Source organism: Carlito syrichta, unplaced genomic scaffold (assembly GCF_000164805.1).
Source record: "Carlito syrichta isolate Samal-C Ts95f unplaced genomic scaffold, Tarsius_syrichta-2.0.1 Scaffold303013, whole genome shotgun sequence".
Classification (NCBI taxonomy): Eukaryota; Metazoa; Chordata; class Mammalia; order Primates; family Tarsiidae; genus Carlito; species Carlito syrichta.
Window position 1 is genome coordinate 184,842 of NW_007247109.1, and position 12,250 is coordinate 197,091.

Here is a 12,250-nt window from a genome sequence, read left to right on the forward strand (position 1 = left end):
GTGGGACAGAGTTGGGGAGCACAGGTGCACAGGCAGGTGGGCTCCCCTTAAGGGGGCTGGCCCCTTTCCCTATGCGACAGCTGCAGACCCAGCATAGCCCCCAGCTCTGTGGAAGCCTCCAGGGATCTTCCTCCGCCACAGACCACTCCTCTCAAATCCGTTAACTTACTAGAAAAGGTGATGACAAAGGATACATGAGAGCTACAGACCCCTCATTTTTTATTAGCTCCCGTGGTTGTAGGGGCAGCGGGGCCTCATGCTGGAGCATGGTCTCCTAATCCCAGATCTCCATGGCTCTCCAGCCCAAGTGGGACCTGCCATCTGGAGTTTGTGGTATGGGGTTCCTGGGGCCTCTGCCCTATCTGGAATCTTGGCCTGGAGTTTTGGCTGTCAGTTAACAGAGGCATGTCTGCTTGGACCCTAGATCTGGCCAGCCAGGAGAAGGAGCGGCTGGAGGAGAAGCAGAGGGAGGCCCGCAGGGAGCGTGCCAAGGAGGCAGCTGAGTGGCAGACCAGGTGAGGGCCAGAACCCTGCTGGGCCAAGAGTGCCCCAACCTGGGGGCAGGGAGGAGGACCACACCTGGGGAGAGAGAGGTGGGTCCCACAACCAGGGATGGAGAGGAGAGTCCCCCACACCTGGAGACAGAGAGGAGGGTCCATATATCCCAGGGTGGAGAGGAGGGTCCCTCACACCCGGGGATGAAGAAGAGGGTCTCCCATCCCAGGGTGGAGAGGAGGGCACAGTGGCTCATGCCAGCACCCCCAGGCCTAGGCAGGGGGGTTGCTTGAGCCCAGGAGTTGAAGACTAGCCTAGGCAACATAGTGAGATCCCATTTCTTTGGAAAATGTGTGTATGTGTATACATATAAAATAATCTTTTGTCTTGTGGAGATAACTTTTCAACTTTCTGAGCCCCCCGGGTATGCCCCACAGGCCCTAGTGCCAGTAGGCCACAGGCAGCAGCTGACCTCGGCCTGCCCAGGGCAGTGCTGAAGCTGCTGGCGCTTGGGGCTGCGCTAATTCTCTTGCCCATAGTGCCTTCCCTCATCTTCAGTTTTTAAAAAAATGCTCTTGGTCTGCATTGTTTTTGTTGTTATTGTTGTTTTGTCTTGAGTCTTACCTTGTCACCCAGGCTGGAGTGCAGTGGTACGATCACAGCTCATTGCAGACTCAGCCTCCTGGGCTCAGGCAAGTCTTCTGCCTTCCTGAGTAGCTCGACCTACAGGTGCACGCCACCATGCCTGGCTAATTTTTTTATTTCTTATAGAGATGAGGTCTTGCTATGTTGCCCAGGCTGGTCTCAAACTCCTGGGCTTAAGCGATCCTTCCACCTTGGCCTCCCAAAGTGCTGGTATTATAGGCGTGAGCCACTGCAGCCAGCCTTGGTCAACTTTAAATGAAGACAGGTATGAGCATGGCAGCTGCTTCTACTTTAAAGGCATGGGCGTTATTTAGGATCCAGTGCTGTTTTGGGGTCACGCCTGACCTAGGGTGGCAGCCATGCAACTGGCTGCTGTCTGTGGTTGGAGAGTTCCTGTGGGAATGTGGTCAGTGGTCCTGGCTGGTGTCATCACCTGGGCTGTACATTCAGGACGTATTGCTGTGGAAGGGCTTCACAGGGGCGCAGGCCCCCACTGGGAGGAACAGGGCCACGTCTTCTCAGCCAAACACCTGCTTAGTGCTCTTTGTCTTGCAGGTGGTTTTACCCAGGCAACAACCCCTACACGGGGACTCCCGACTGGTTGTATGCAGGGGATTACTTTGAGCGGGATTTCTCTGGCTGCCCAGACATCTACTAAAGATAAGGGGCCCAGGGTGCAGAGGCCGCGAGGCTGGACTCCTTGCATGGCTGTCTGAGCACTGGTACAGCAGAAGCTGCATTCTGATGCCTGTCCGTGGTGGTCCTGTGGCCCTGTGGTTGCCCAACTTCCTTGTGGACTGCTGGTGCCAAGCATCTCCCTCTGCTGCGTGGCCTCACGCACACCCACCTGGGGGCGCCTCCCGAGGCCCCTCCCGACACCCCTTATGTGACAGAAACTGCTGGACTTTTCTGCTTGCAGCACCCTCTTCATGGTAGAATTTGTAAGTAAAGAATTAGTGGGAAGGGTCTATGTCTCCTCTGATGCAGCGACCGAGGGTTCTGAGTATCTTCACTTTGGGCCAGCAGGGAAGAGGTGGTCTCAGAAATAGCCCTGGGACTCTGAGGCCAGGGCCGCTTTCCAGCCCACGGCGGTATGGAGGGAAGGCTCTTGGCACGTCAGGTGCAGTGGATGAAAAGCTGTCAGATTCTGTATTTTTTACCAATCTTCAATAATGTAAAGGTGACTTTTAAAATATTTAAGTTAAAACTACGTGAGTATTATTTTGCTAAAGAGCAAGATATGCATTAATCGCCAGTTGTATATGGTCCAAAATGAAGTATCACATGACAGCCCAGGGTGAGCACAAGCAGTAAGTTGGACAAGGAGGCCCCCTCTGGCCTGTGTGCCCTTGTCCCCAAGGCCTCCCTGTCACTTGCACCATGCCCACGTCTCAAGGGGGCCGCTTCCTAACACGCGGCCTGCTCCCATCACACTCTTGTGTTTTGTTTTTCCGGCATGCATGTTTACTGTGTCAGCCCATCACACCTGGTTGTGTGCTGTGGGAGGGTCAGAGGCAGAATCTACTCCCAGTGGTGGAATTAAAGTTATTTAACCAAAAACGGGTGTTTGTCCATATCAGCATTCATCTTTAGCCAGTGGCTAATCTTCTCTGTGTAGAAATCAACACGAGCGATCACAGTAGAACTCTTTGTATCAGTCCATCTTCTGTGTGTGCACAGATGTGCACATGCACATGCATGCACACACAGTGTGTGGAGGACAGGCAGCTCTGACGGGAGGTGTCATCATGGCGTGTTGAGGCTTCAGGAGCACACCTGGCATTACAGCCTTTCTGAAAACAGTGCTCAGAAGAGGCTGGTTAGGGCCACTTGGTGATGCTGGGTGTATCCGGGGACTTGGGACTCTGAACTGGCCAGAGAGGAGCGTTGAACTGTCTGATTGTTGGAACATGGAACCTGGGCCTCTGGTCACATGCCTCCCTGACCATGGCTGTGCATAGGCCGTCTTTCAGAAGACTGAACGCTGCTTCATCATGGGGTGAGCCCTGAGGACACAGCTAAACAACACCTTGCCATCATTCTGTTTCTCACTGATTGAAATAGCTTGTGGGTCTGTATTTCGAAGTCCTTGCCTGAGGCCCGGCTTTTGATGTCTCAGGGCTCACTAGCTGCACAGACAGACAACCCCGCCCCAGCTGGCTCCCTTCACGTGCACCTAACCCAAAGTAGAAGAAGACTGGGCCTGGACCATACCCCTAAGCTCTGTACTTCGGTAGGCCGAAGTGGGAGGATCCCGTGAGCCCGAGAGTTCCAGACTCGCCTGGGCAACATAGCAAGACCATGTCTCCACAAAAAATTAAAAAGTTAGCCGGGTATGGTGATGCACACCTGTAGTCCCAGCTACTCGGGAAGCTGAGAGAGAAGGATCATCTGAGCCCAAGAGGTCGGAGATATGGCGAGCTGTAATTGCATAGCCAGACCCTGTGTCTGTTAAAGAAAGAAAAGTGAAGAAGACAGGGCTGGAAGGCTGATAGCAAATACAGAGCCGTGGTTTTAAGGTTTTTTGTTATCATTATTACCGCTGTTTCTGCAAATGCTAACACACTGTCACCCGAATGTCCTTACCTTGATGCTGCTAAGTGTCAGATGTCTCTAATTCAGGTTTTTGGTAGAAGGTGCCTCTTAAAAATGATTGCACCCAGCCATGTGTGCAAGTGTTAGCCTCCTCAGGACACAAGTTGGTGAGTGGCCATGACAGGGTCTCTCTGCTTCTCCTGGGAGCCCTGGAACCCCGGGTGTCCCTGTGGAGTGAAAGGTCTGGTGAGCTTTTCCTGGAGGAACGACTTCATGTTTCAATTCTGCTCCTAACTCAAGTTAGGATTCATTTCCACTTTTGTCGTCTGCTGCATGTGAGGGGTCAGTGGGGACAGGGGGGCTGTGTGGGATGAGTGGGAGGTCGGTGCATGCTGGTGCCAAGCATGGCCCACGGGACCATGGTGGATCTGTGCCACCAGAGCCCTGTTGTCCCTGGGGCCATGTCAGGGTCAGGCCCCACCAAGGTCAGGCCCTGCCTGCAGCTGCACAATCTCCAGTCAGCGGGTCAGGAGCTGCAGGAGAAGCTGCCCTGGTCCCTGGTAGGTATCACAGCATCACACCAGGGGGCTGCCTTGATGGCCAGGCTCAAAGGCACCGGATGTGTCAGGCACAGAGGTGACATGGCCTCGGCCACCCAGTGAGCAGGTGTGCAAAGACGAGGCATCTTCACACCCCAGGTTTTCATACTTACACGGATACATCCTCACACCCCAGGTATTCATACCCACATAGACAAGGTGTCCTCATACCCCATGTTTTCATACCCACATAGATTCATCCTCACCCTCCTTGTTTTCATACCCATGTAGATGAACTGTCCTCACACCCCAAGTTTTCATACCCACGTACACGAGGCGTCCTCACACCCCATGGTTTCATACCCACATAGACAAAGCGTCTTCATACCCTGTGTTTTCATACCCATGTGGACAAATTGTCCTCTCACCCTGTGTTTTCATACCCACATAGATGAGTCATCCTCATACCCCGAGTTTTCATACCCAAGTAGATGAGGCATCCTCACACCCTGTGTTTTTATACCCACATAGATGAGGTGCCCTCACACCCTGTGTTTTCATGCACACATAGACAAGGCATCCTCACACCCCATGTTTTTATACACACGTAGATGAGGTCTCTTCTCACCCTGTGTTTTTTGTTTGTTTTGAGTTGCAGTCTCACTCTGTCACCCAGGCTGGAGTGCAGTGGCATACTCACAGCCACTGCAGTGTTGACCTGCTGGGCTCCAGCGATCCTTCCACCTCAGCCTTCCAAGTAGGCAGAACTACAGGCCCATGCTACCATGCCAGCTAATTTTTTAAAAAATTTATCGTAGAGATGAGGTCTCACTAAGTTGCCCAGGGTGGTCTCGAACTTGCGTACTCAGGCAATCCACTCACCTCGGCTTCCCAAAGTGCTGGGATTACAAGCTGAGCCACCGAGACTGGCTACACCCCATGTTTTCATACCCACTAGGACAAGGCATCCTCACCCTCTGTTTTTATACCCGCATAGACGCATCCTCTCACCACGTGTTTTCATACCCACATAGACAAGGCGTCCTCACACCCAGTGTTTTCATACCCGTGTAGATGAGGCATCCTCGCACCCTGTGTTTTCATACCCACATAGACGAGGTGTCCTCACACCCCGTGTTTTTATACCCACGTAGACGAGGTGTCCTCTCACCTCATGTTTTCATAACTACATAGATAAGGCGTCCTCACACCCTGTGTTTTCATATCCATGTAGACAAGTCATCCTCACACCCCATGTTTTCATACCCACATAGACGAGGCATTCTCACACCCCATGTTTTCATAACTGCATAGATGAGGCGTCCTCACACCCTGTGTTTTCATACCCACATAGATGAGGTGTCCTCTCACCTCATGTTTTCATAATCACATAGATAAGGCGTCCTCACACCCTGTGTTTTCGTACCCACATAGTCGAGGTGTCCTCTCACCCCATGTTTTCATAACCACATAGATGAGGCATCCTCAAACCCTGTGTTTTCATACCCACATAGACGAGTCATCCTCTCACTCTGTGTTTCTTTTTTTTTTTTTGAGTTGGAGTCTCACTCTGTCGCCCAGACGAGTGCAGTGGCATGCTCCCGGCCACCGCAGCCTCGACCTGCTGAGCTCCAGCGATCTTTCCGTCTCAGCCTTCCAAATAGCTGGAACTACAGGCATGTGCTACTGTGCCTGGCTAATTTTTGATTTATTGTAGAGACGAGTTCTCACCAAGTTGCCCTGGGCTCAAGCAATCCACTCACCTCGACCTCCCAAAGTGCTGGGATTACAGGCTGAGCCACCGAGCCCAGCCTCACTCCGTGTTTCATACCCACTTAGATGAGGCGTCCTCACACAGCTGTTTTCCTACTCCCACGAGGAAATGGAACCCAGGCATCAGGCTATTGCCTCGCTGGTGTTCTCAGCTGCTGTCCCCCCTTTCATGCTGACCCAAGCTCATGACATGTACTGGTGAAGGGTTAGGGCCATAACTCCTGGGGGCGTTGCAGTTCATCTCCTGGAGCAGCAGGGTAGACATTGAGCTCCTGCCCCCGTGGGACGTCCTGGGGTCCTGCCTGCTTGGCAGCATCCAATTTACCATGTCCATAGTGAGTGCAGACACGGGGACCCCCATTATCATGGGCTAGGCAGAGTGGCTGTGAGGCCAGAAGGGGCAGGGTCCTTGGGTTCCTTCTTGTTGTCTGCGCACCTGGTGGAAGTTTCTGTGACACGAAGCCTTGTGTGGCCTCCTGGTGTGAAGGCAGCTGGGCGGCCGGTGCTGTCCCCAGCAAACTACCCTTCCTCTTGGAGTGCCTGCTGCCCATATGGTGCTCAGCACAGCAGCCACACACTCTCTCTTGCTGTCCTGTCCCTGCCGGCCTACCCATCACTGTGCTGTGCTCGGCTGGTCCTCAGCACTGTTCCTCCCACCCTGTGGCATGACATGTTGCAAGATGGCATGTTGGTGAGGGGCTGTTTCTACCGCTTGTAGCAGTGGTCAGCACCTGTGTGTTGGCAGGCTCTTGGGACATGCACATGTGGGGACAAATGTATACCTCCAGTTCTGGATGAAGGTGTGTGGAGTAGTGGCAGTTGACGTGTGTCTTATAGAGCAGGTCCTCACCGTCTCCACCTCCTGGCCTTTTTGATCAAGGCCGAGTCCAATATCTGGCTGCATTCTGTAGGATTGGCCCAGCACATAGGTCACCTTCCAGAGTGGCACGTGGAGAGGAGCCCAAGGATACTGTAGCCCCCCGTGGGCACACAACAGGTGAAGGTCTGGGGCCGCATGGCAGGAGCTCTGCATGCTGTGGCTCATGGTCGTGGAGGCTGTGGGAAGCAGCCTTGTGCCCTGGACACATAGGGGCTCCCACCACCTGGTTTCTTCCTCATGTGGCCCTGGAAACTCTGTGGGAAAGTAGACCCGTCCCAGTAGGCACCGTGGCTTAGGAAGGGCCAGGTGGCCCTCAAGACATGAATGCACCTGGAGGCTCCCTCTGTGGTTTTCACTCTTGCCCACGAGAATGGCCCCTCCAGGAATCCCCATGAGTCACCAGGGTGGGGTCAGACCCCTCTGGGCAGAGTGGCCCACCTTCCTATGCCATGTGGTTGCTGCCCTGTGGCCCTCACAGAATGGTGGACACCCTGGGACATCTATGGGGTTCGTGACACAGCCTCCCCTGCCGCCCACTCTGCCTGTGTCTGTAGTTTTGTCCCTCAGGCTTCTTTCCTGCAGAGCAGCACCGTGGGGTCTGCTGTGGTGCTATGTGGGTCTGGGCTTTGCCTTTCTCCTGCTGAGTGTCCGACGGTTTGTCCACTTGTCATTGATGGATATTTGAGTTGTTTCAAATTTGGGGCAATTATGAAAAGTCATGGTGGTGGTATACAGGCTTGTGTGTGGATATCTGGCTCATTTCTCTTGGTAAATACCTGGCAGTGGAGTGGCTGGGTCATGCCCAACTGCATGTTTAACTGTGTAAAAAGCCGAACAAAACTGCCAGCTCGCCAAGGAGACATGCAGGGCAGGAACGTTTGTGAAAAGATGCCCCTTGATTTTGCCATTGCCTTGCTAAACTATGGTATGTCCATGTGCTCTTTGAGCTATGGTCAGACCATGTTTTCTTAAGCTTTGGAATCCCCCCTCCCCCCCCCCATCTCTCCCTCTCTCTCTCTCTCTCTCTCTCTCTCTAATTTACTTTCTAAATAAACTATATTTTCTAATCTAAAAAAAAATGAAAAGAAAAGATGCCCTTCACCCGTCCCCAGGGAAGGCACATTAAAACAGGGAGGCCGGGTGCAGGGGTCCACACCTCTAATCCCAGCACTTTGGAAGGTTTAGGCAGGAGGATTTTTGAGCCCAGGAGTTTGAGACCAGCCTGGGGAACACAGCGAGACCTTGTCTCTACAAAATATCAAAAAATTAGCCAGGCGTGGAGGCATGCACCTCTGATCCCTCCCAGCTACTTGGGAGGATTGCTTGAGCCCAGGAGTCAGAGGCTGCAGTGAGCTATGATCGCACCACTGCACTCCAGCGGGGGTGACAGAGCAAGACCCTGAAAGACAGAAACGAGGAAGTGCTGCCACACACCTGTTAGAGACTAACATCCAGGCACTGACATCACCGGGTGCTGGTGCGGATGTGGGGCAACAGGAATGCACATCGCAGCTGGTGGGAGCAACATGAAGCTAAGCATCCCCGTGTGATCCAGCAGCCTTGTGCTTAGATATTTACCCCACTGAGTTGAAAACTTAAGTCCAAGTTAAAACAGTTATCCGGGTGTGATGGCATGCAACTGTACAAAGGGAAACCCAAATAACCCTAAAATTATCTGTTGGAGGGTGGGCCCATTGGAGTACAGGCTTTTCCCCTAGGTGAATGTTCTAGGAACCCATTGGAATCTGTGAACCAGATAGCTTTGTTGCAAGAAGCTACATTCTGCTTTGGTGAATTTTTTTTTTTGGAGATTCAACACATTTCATGATGGGTGATTTATGAGCGCACCTGCCCACACCACACTGAATGTTCAGCAGTTTTGGATTAAAAAAAACCACATGATCCCTGTGCCCCACCCTCCCTGTTTACCCTAAGCCACTTTTTTCCCCCTCTGGATGGAAAAAGTCCTCAAAGGCAAACATCTTCCTGATGTGGAAGAGGTGAAACAAACAAACAAAAAAAAACAGCAGAAGCACTCAAAGGCATCAACACTGATGAGTTTAAAAACTGTTTTGAGCAGTGGAAAAAGCATCTCAATAGCTGTATTGCATCAAACGGAGAGGACTTTGAAGGTGACTGAAATTTAAACATGAAAAAATAAATACACAATTTTTATAAATAAATTCTGGGTTTTTTGGGGGGTCCCTCTTTGTAGTTCCAGGTACTCAGGAGGCTGAGGTAATAGGATTGCCTGAGGCCAGGAAGTCAAGGCTGCAGTGAGGTATGATTGTACCACTGCACTCCAGCCTGGGCAACAGACCCTGTCTCTAAAGAAAAGAAAGAAAGAAAGAAAAAAACAGAAAACGTCCTCACAAAAACCTGTGCTCGGATGTTTATAGTAGCTTGATTCATAATCGCCAAGACTTGGGCACAACCAAGGTAAGCTTCTGTAGGTGACTGGGGACACGGGCGGTCCATTCAGACAGTGGAGTGTCTTTCAGTCCTTGAAAGGAATGAGCCAGGAGCAGACAGGATTGCTGATGATGGACACTGCCTTGAGAAGGCACGTGCTGGGTGAGTCTAGCTCCGTGTCATGCGGTGGTCAAGAGAGGGGACAGGCAGAGCCTGGAGGGCGCTAGGGCAGTGATGCTGTTCTGTATGGCCTGGTCACGGTGGGTACCTGTCACTGTGCCCTTGTCCAGACCCATGGACTGTCCAGCACTGCTAGGACTTGACTGTGTCCCCTCCAAAGCCCCAATGTTGAGACATAGTGGCCAATATGATGGTGGAAGGTGGGGCTGTCAGGAGCCATCAGGCCATGAGGGCCCCTCCTCGCCAGTGGGTCCAGGCCTAAAGGCAAGGCCTCCCGGCCCTCCCACCTCCCACTGTAGACGCAGCCCATGAGGCATCAGCCTGAACACAGACAGCAGCTGTCCTCAACGCCCACGCCAACCTCTAGAAAGGTGGGAACTGATATGTGTTCCTTGGCCACGGATTCTGTTACGCAGCACATGTGGGCCGAGTGAACCCCAGTGTAAACCAGGACTCTGGGTGGCATCATGAGTCAACGTAGGGTCACCAGTTGTGGCAGATGCCCTGCCCGTGGGAATGACCAAGGGGGAGGATGGGGCAGGGGGACTTCTGCACCTTCTGCTCAGTTCTGCTTCGGATCCAGAATTGCTCTTAAAAATTGAGTCTATTAATAAGAAAGTTTAAAACCCCGCACCTGCCCCAGTGTCTTCCCGACACTGTGCCATTCCATGTTGCCAATGGGGAAGACCCCATGCTGGGGCCTGTCCTGTTCTTTCTTTCCAACCACCCACCTAGGTGTGCTTTATTCTATTTTTTAAGAGATCTTTTTTCACTTGGGCCCACTTGCAGGCCTGCCATGTGAGTCATTTGACACTGAGGCTCCTGTGGGCCGTCGCCCCTGTGGTGGTCACAGAATTCAGGGGGTGTTTTTCCAACCCACCCTACTCCCTGCCTGCTACGGGTCCCCAGAGCCTATTATCCCCTCCTCTTGCCCCTGTGTGGCAGGGATGTTGCTGTTGGATGCGGGTGCTGACATCTGACCCTGTGCCTTCTCCATGTGACTTCCTGGGGAGGCATCTGGGCGAGTCCTCTGCCTTGTGGGGCCCCCTGGAGCTGGGCCCTACCTGTCCTGGCTGTCACTGAGGACCTCAAATTTGTTTTCTTTGCAGTTTGGGGCTTTTTTTTTCACTGAACAGGATTAATGGAAACAACCTCCTCTAGAGGGCCAGATGGGAGTCCCCATGCCTCATCTGGCTCTGGGGGCTTGGGACGGTCTGCAGACATCACTTGAGCTCATCACGGTTTCCGTCAATGGGTGACCCATTAGGAAAACAACAAGGGCAGCAGCCCGTTGGTGCCCAAGCACCAGGCTCCTGCGTGACCTTGGTGTCTGCAGCCCCTACCGCCAGGCTCTTGCGTGACCTTGGCATCTGCAGCTCTGCATGCCAGGCTCCTGTGTGACATTCCTGTCTGCAGCCCCGTGTGCCATGTGAGCCACACGTAGCCCCTCTGTCTCTGGAGCCCTTTGAATCTTTTTTTTGTTTGTTTTTGGGTTGGAGTCTCACTCTGTCTCCCAGACTGGAGTGCAGTGGCCGCTCCGGCCACCGCAGCCTTGACCTACTGGGCTCCAGCAATCCTTCCACCTCAGCCTTCCAAGTAGCCGGAATTACAGGCATGCACTACCACGCCCGGCTGATTTTTTATTTATTGTAGAGACGAGGTCTCGCTGCCCAGGCGGGTCTCGAACCCGCGGGCTCAGGCAATCCACTCACCTCAGCCTCCCAAAGACGCGGGATTACAGGCTGAGCCACCGAGCCCGGCTCCTTTGAATCTTCACAGTTACACGGGACCCCTAGAACTGTATACACAGTTTTGTCTATGGGTATTTGCCTTGTTGGAGTTTAAAAGGAAGACGGATTTAACTAACTAAAAATAACAGCCAACCCACAACTTAACATAAAGTTTTTAATGATAAAAAGCTATATTTTGCAAAACCAAGGAAGTGAATCTTTGGACGAATTACATTTTTTAAATCGAAGCATAATAATTGTGAAAAGATGGAAACTGAACACGACAATGTCACCAATGAGACAACGATGACTCGCTGCGGGTCATCCCACCTTGAATCCCACATGAGTCAGTGACCAAGCGGGAGCCCCAGCCAACACGAACGTGTCTCTAAAACGGTGAAACAGCTTAAAACACACACGTAGTGTCTACACAGGGAGCAAGTGATGGAGCCTACGTGGGATTAGGACAGTGTCTTAGGGCCGGGGCAGACAGGTTGTCTAGAGCCACAGACGCTGTGCTTTCAATGTCTTAAAGCATCGAAGATGTGGAGTAAAGGAGCGAAGTGAGAGCGGATGGGTCCCACCGACTAAGGAAGGCAGCCAGTGGGAAGGCGGCTCAGCCAGTGTCATAATCACGCATCGGCCAAGAGGACGCCTGGGAGCCCGGCCACTTTGCGGACACTGGTCGCCGCGGCCAGGTGACTGGGGGTGCCCCAGGAATTCTCCTGTTGTCACTGCTTGATGTCAAACGAACTCTAACATGCCGGCAGGCTCAGCGCTGGGTGTCAGGACAGCCCCACGCTGGTAACGTGAGACTGTTCCTGCCGCAGGTCCTGGGGTCTCGCTTTCAGGGAACACATGTCAGGGGACTTTCTGGGACGTGGGCGGCGACTGCATCTGCCCCGCCGGGTCCGTGAGCCCCGCGGACGCCTGTTGACCCCGACACCGGCCTCCTGGTGCCCGCCGCCTCGAGCCCAGTCCTCAGGACTCGGCCTCCGCTTGTTCCTAGGCACCGCCCCAGGGATGACAGCTCTGCCTCCCTGGAACCGGCCCGCGGCTCC

At 53.1% G+C, this 12,250-nt stretch overlaps 2 protein-coding genes across 2 annotated transcripts in view; both read left to right on the forward strand.

Moving 5' to 3' along the window:
* The window catches only part of OSBPL2 (oxysterol binding protein like 2), a 24,238-nt gene extending 21,538 nt beyond the window's left edge, over positions 1-2,700 (forward strand). The window contains exons 11-12 of the mRNA XM_021712015.1: positions 425-515; positions 1,696-2,700. Coding sequence (XP_021567690.1) covers positions 425-515; positions 1,696-1,856 — 252 coding nt within the window. The 3' untranslated portion in view covers positions 1,857-2,700. The remainder of the gene's footprint in view (positions 1-424; positions 516-1,695) is intronic.
* Positions 2,701-4,079: 1,379 nt separating this feature from the next.
* Positions 4,080-12,250, forward strand: part of ADRM1 (adhesion regulating molecule 1) — a 12,796-nt gene continuing 4,625 nt past the window's right edge. The window contains exon 1 of the mRNA XM_021712017.1: positions 4,080-4,235. Coding sequence (XP_021567692.1) covers positions 4,080-4,235 — 156 coding nt within the window. The remainder of the gene's footprint in view (positions 4,236-12,250) is intronic.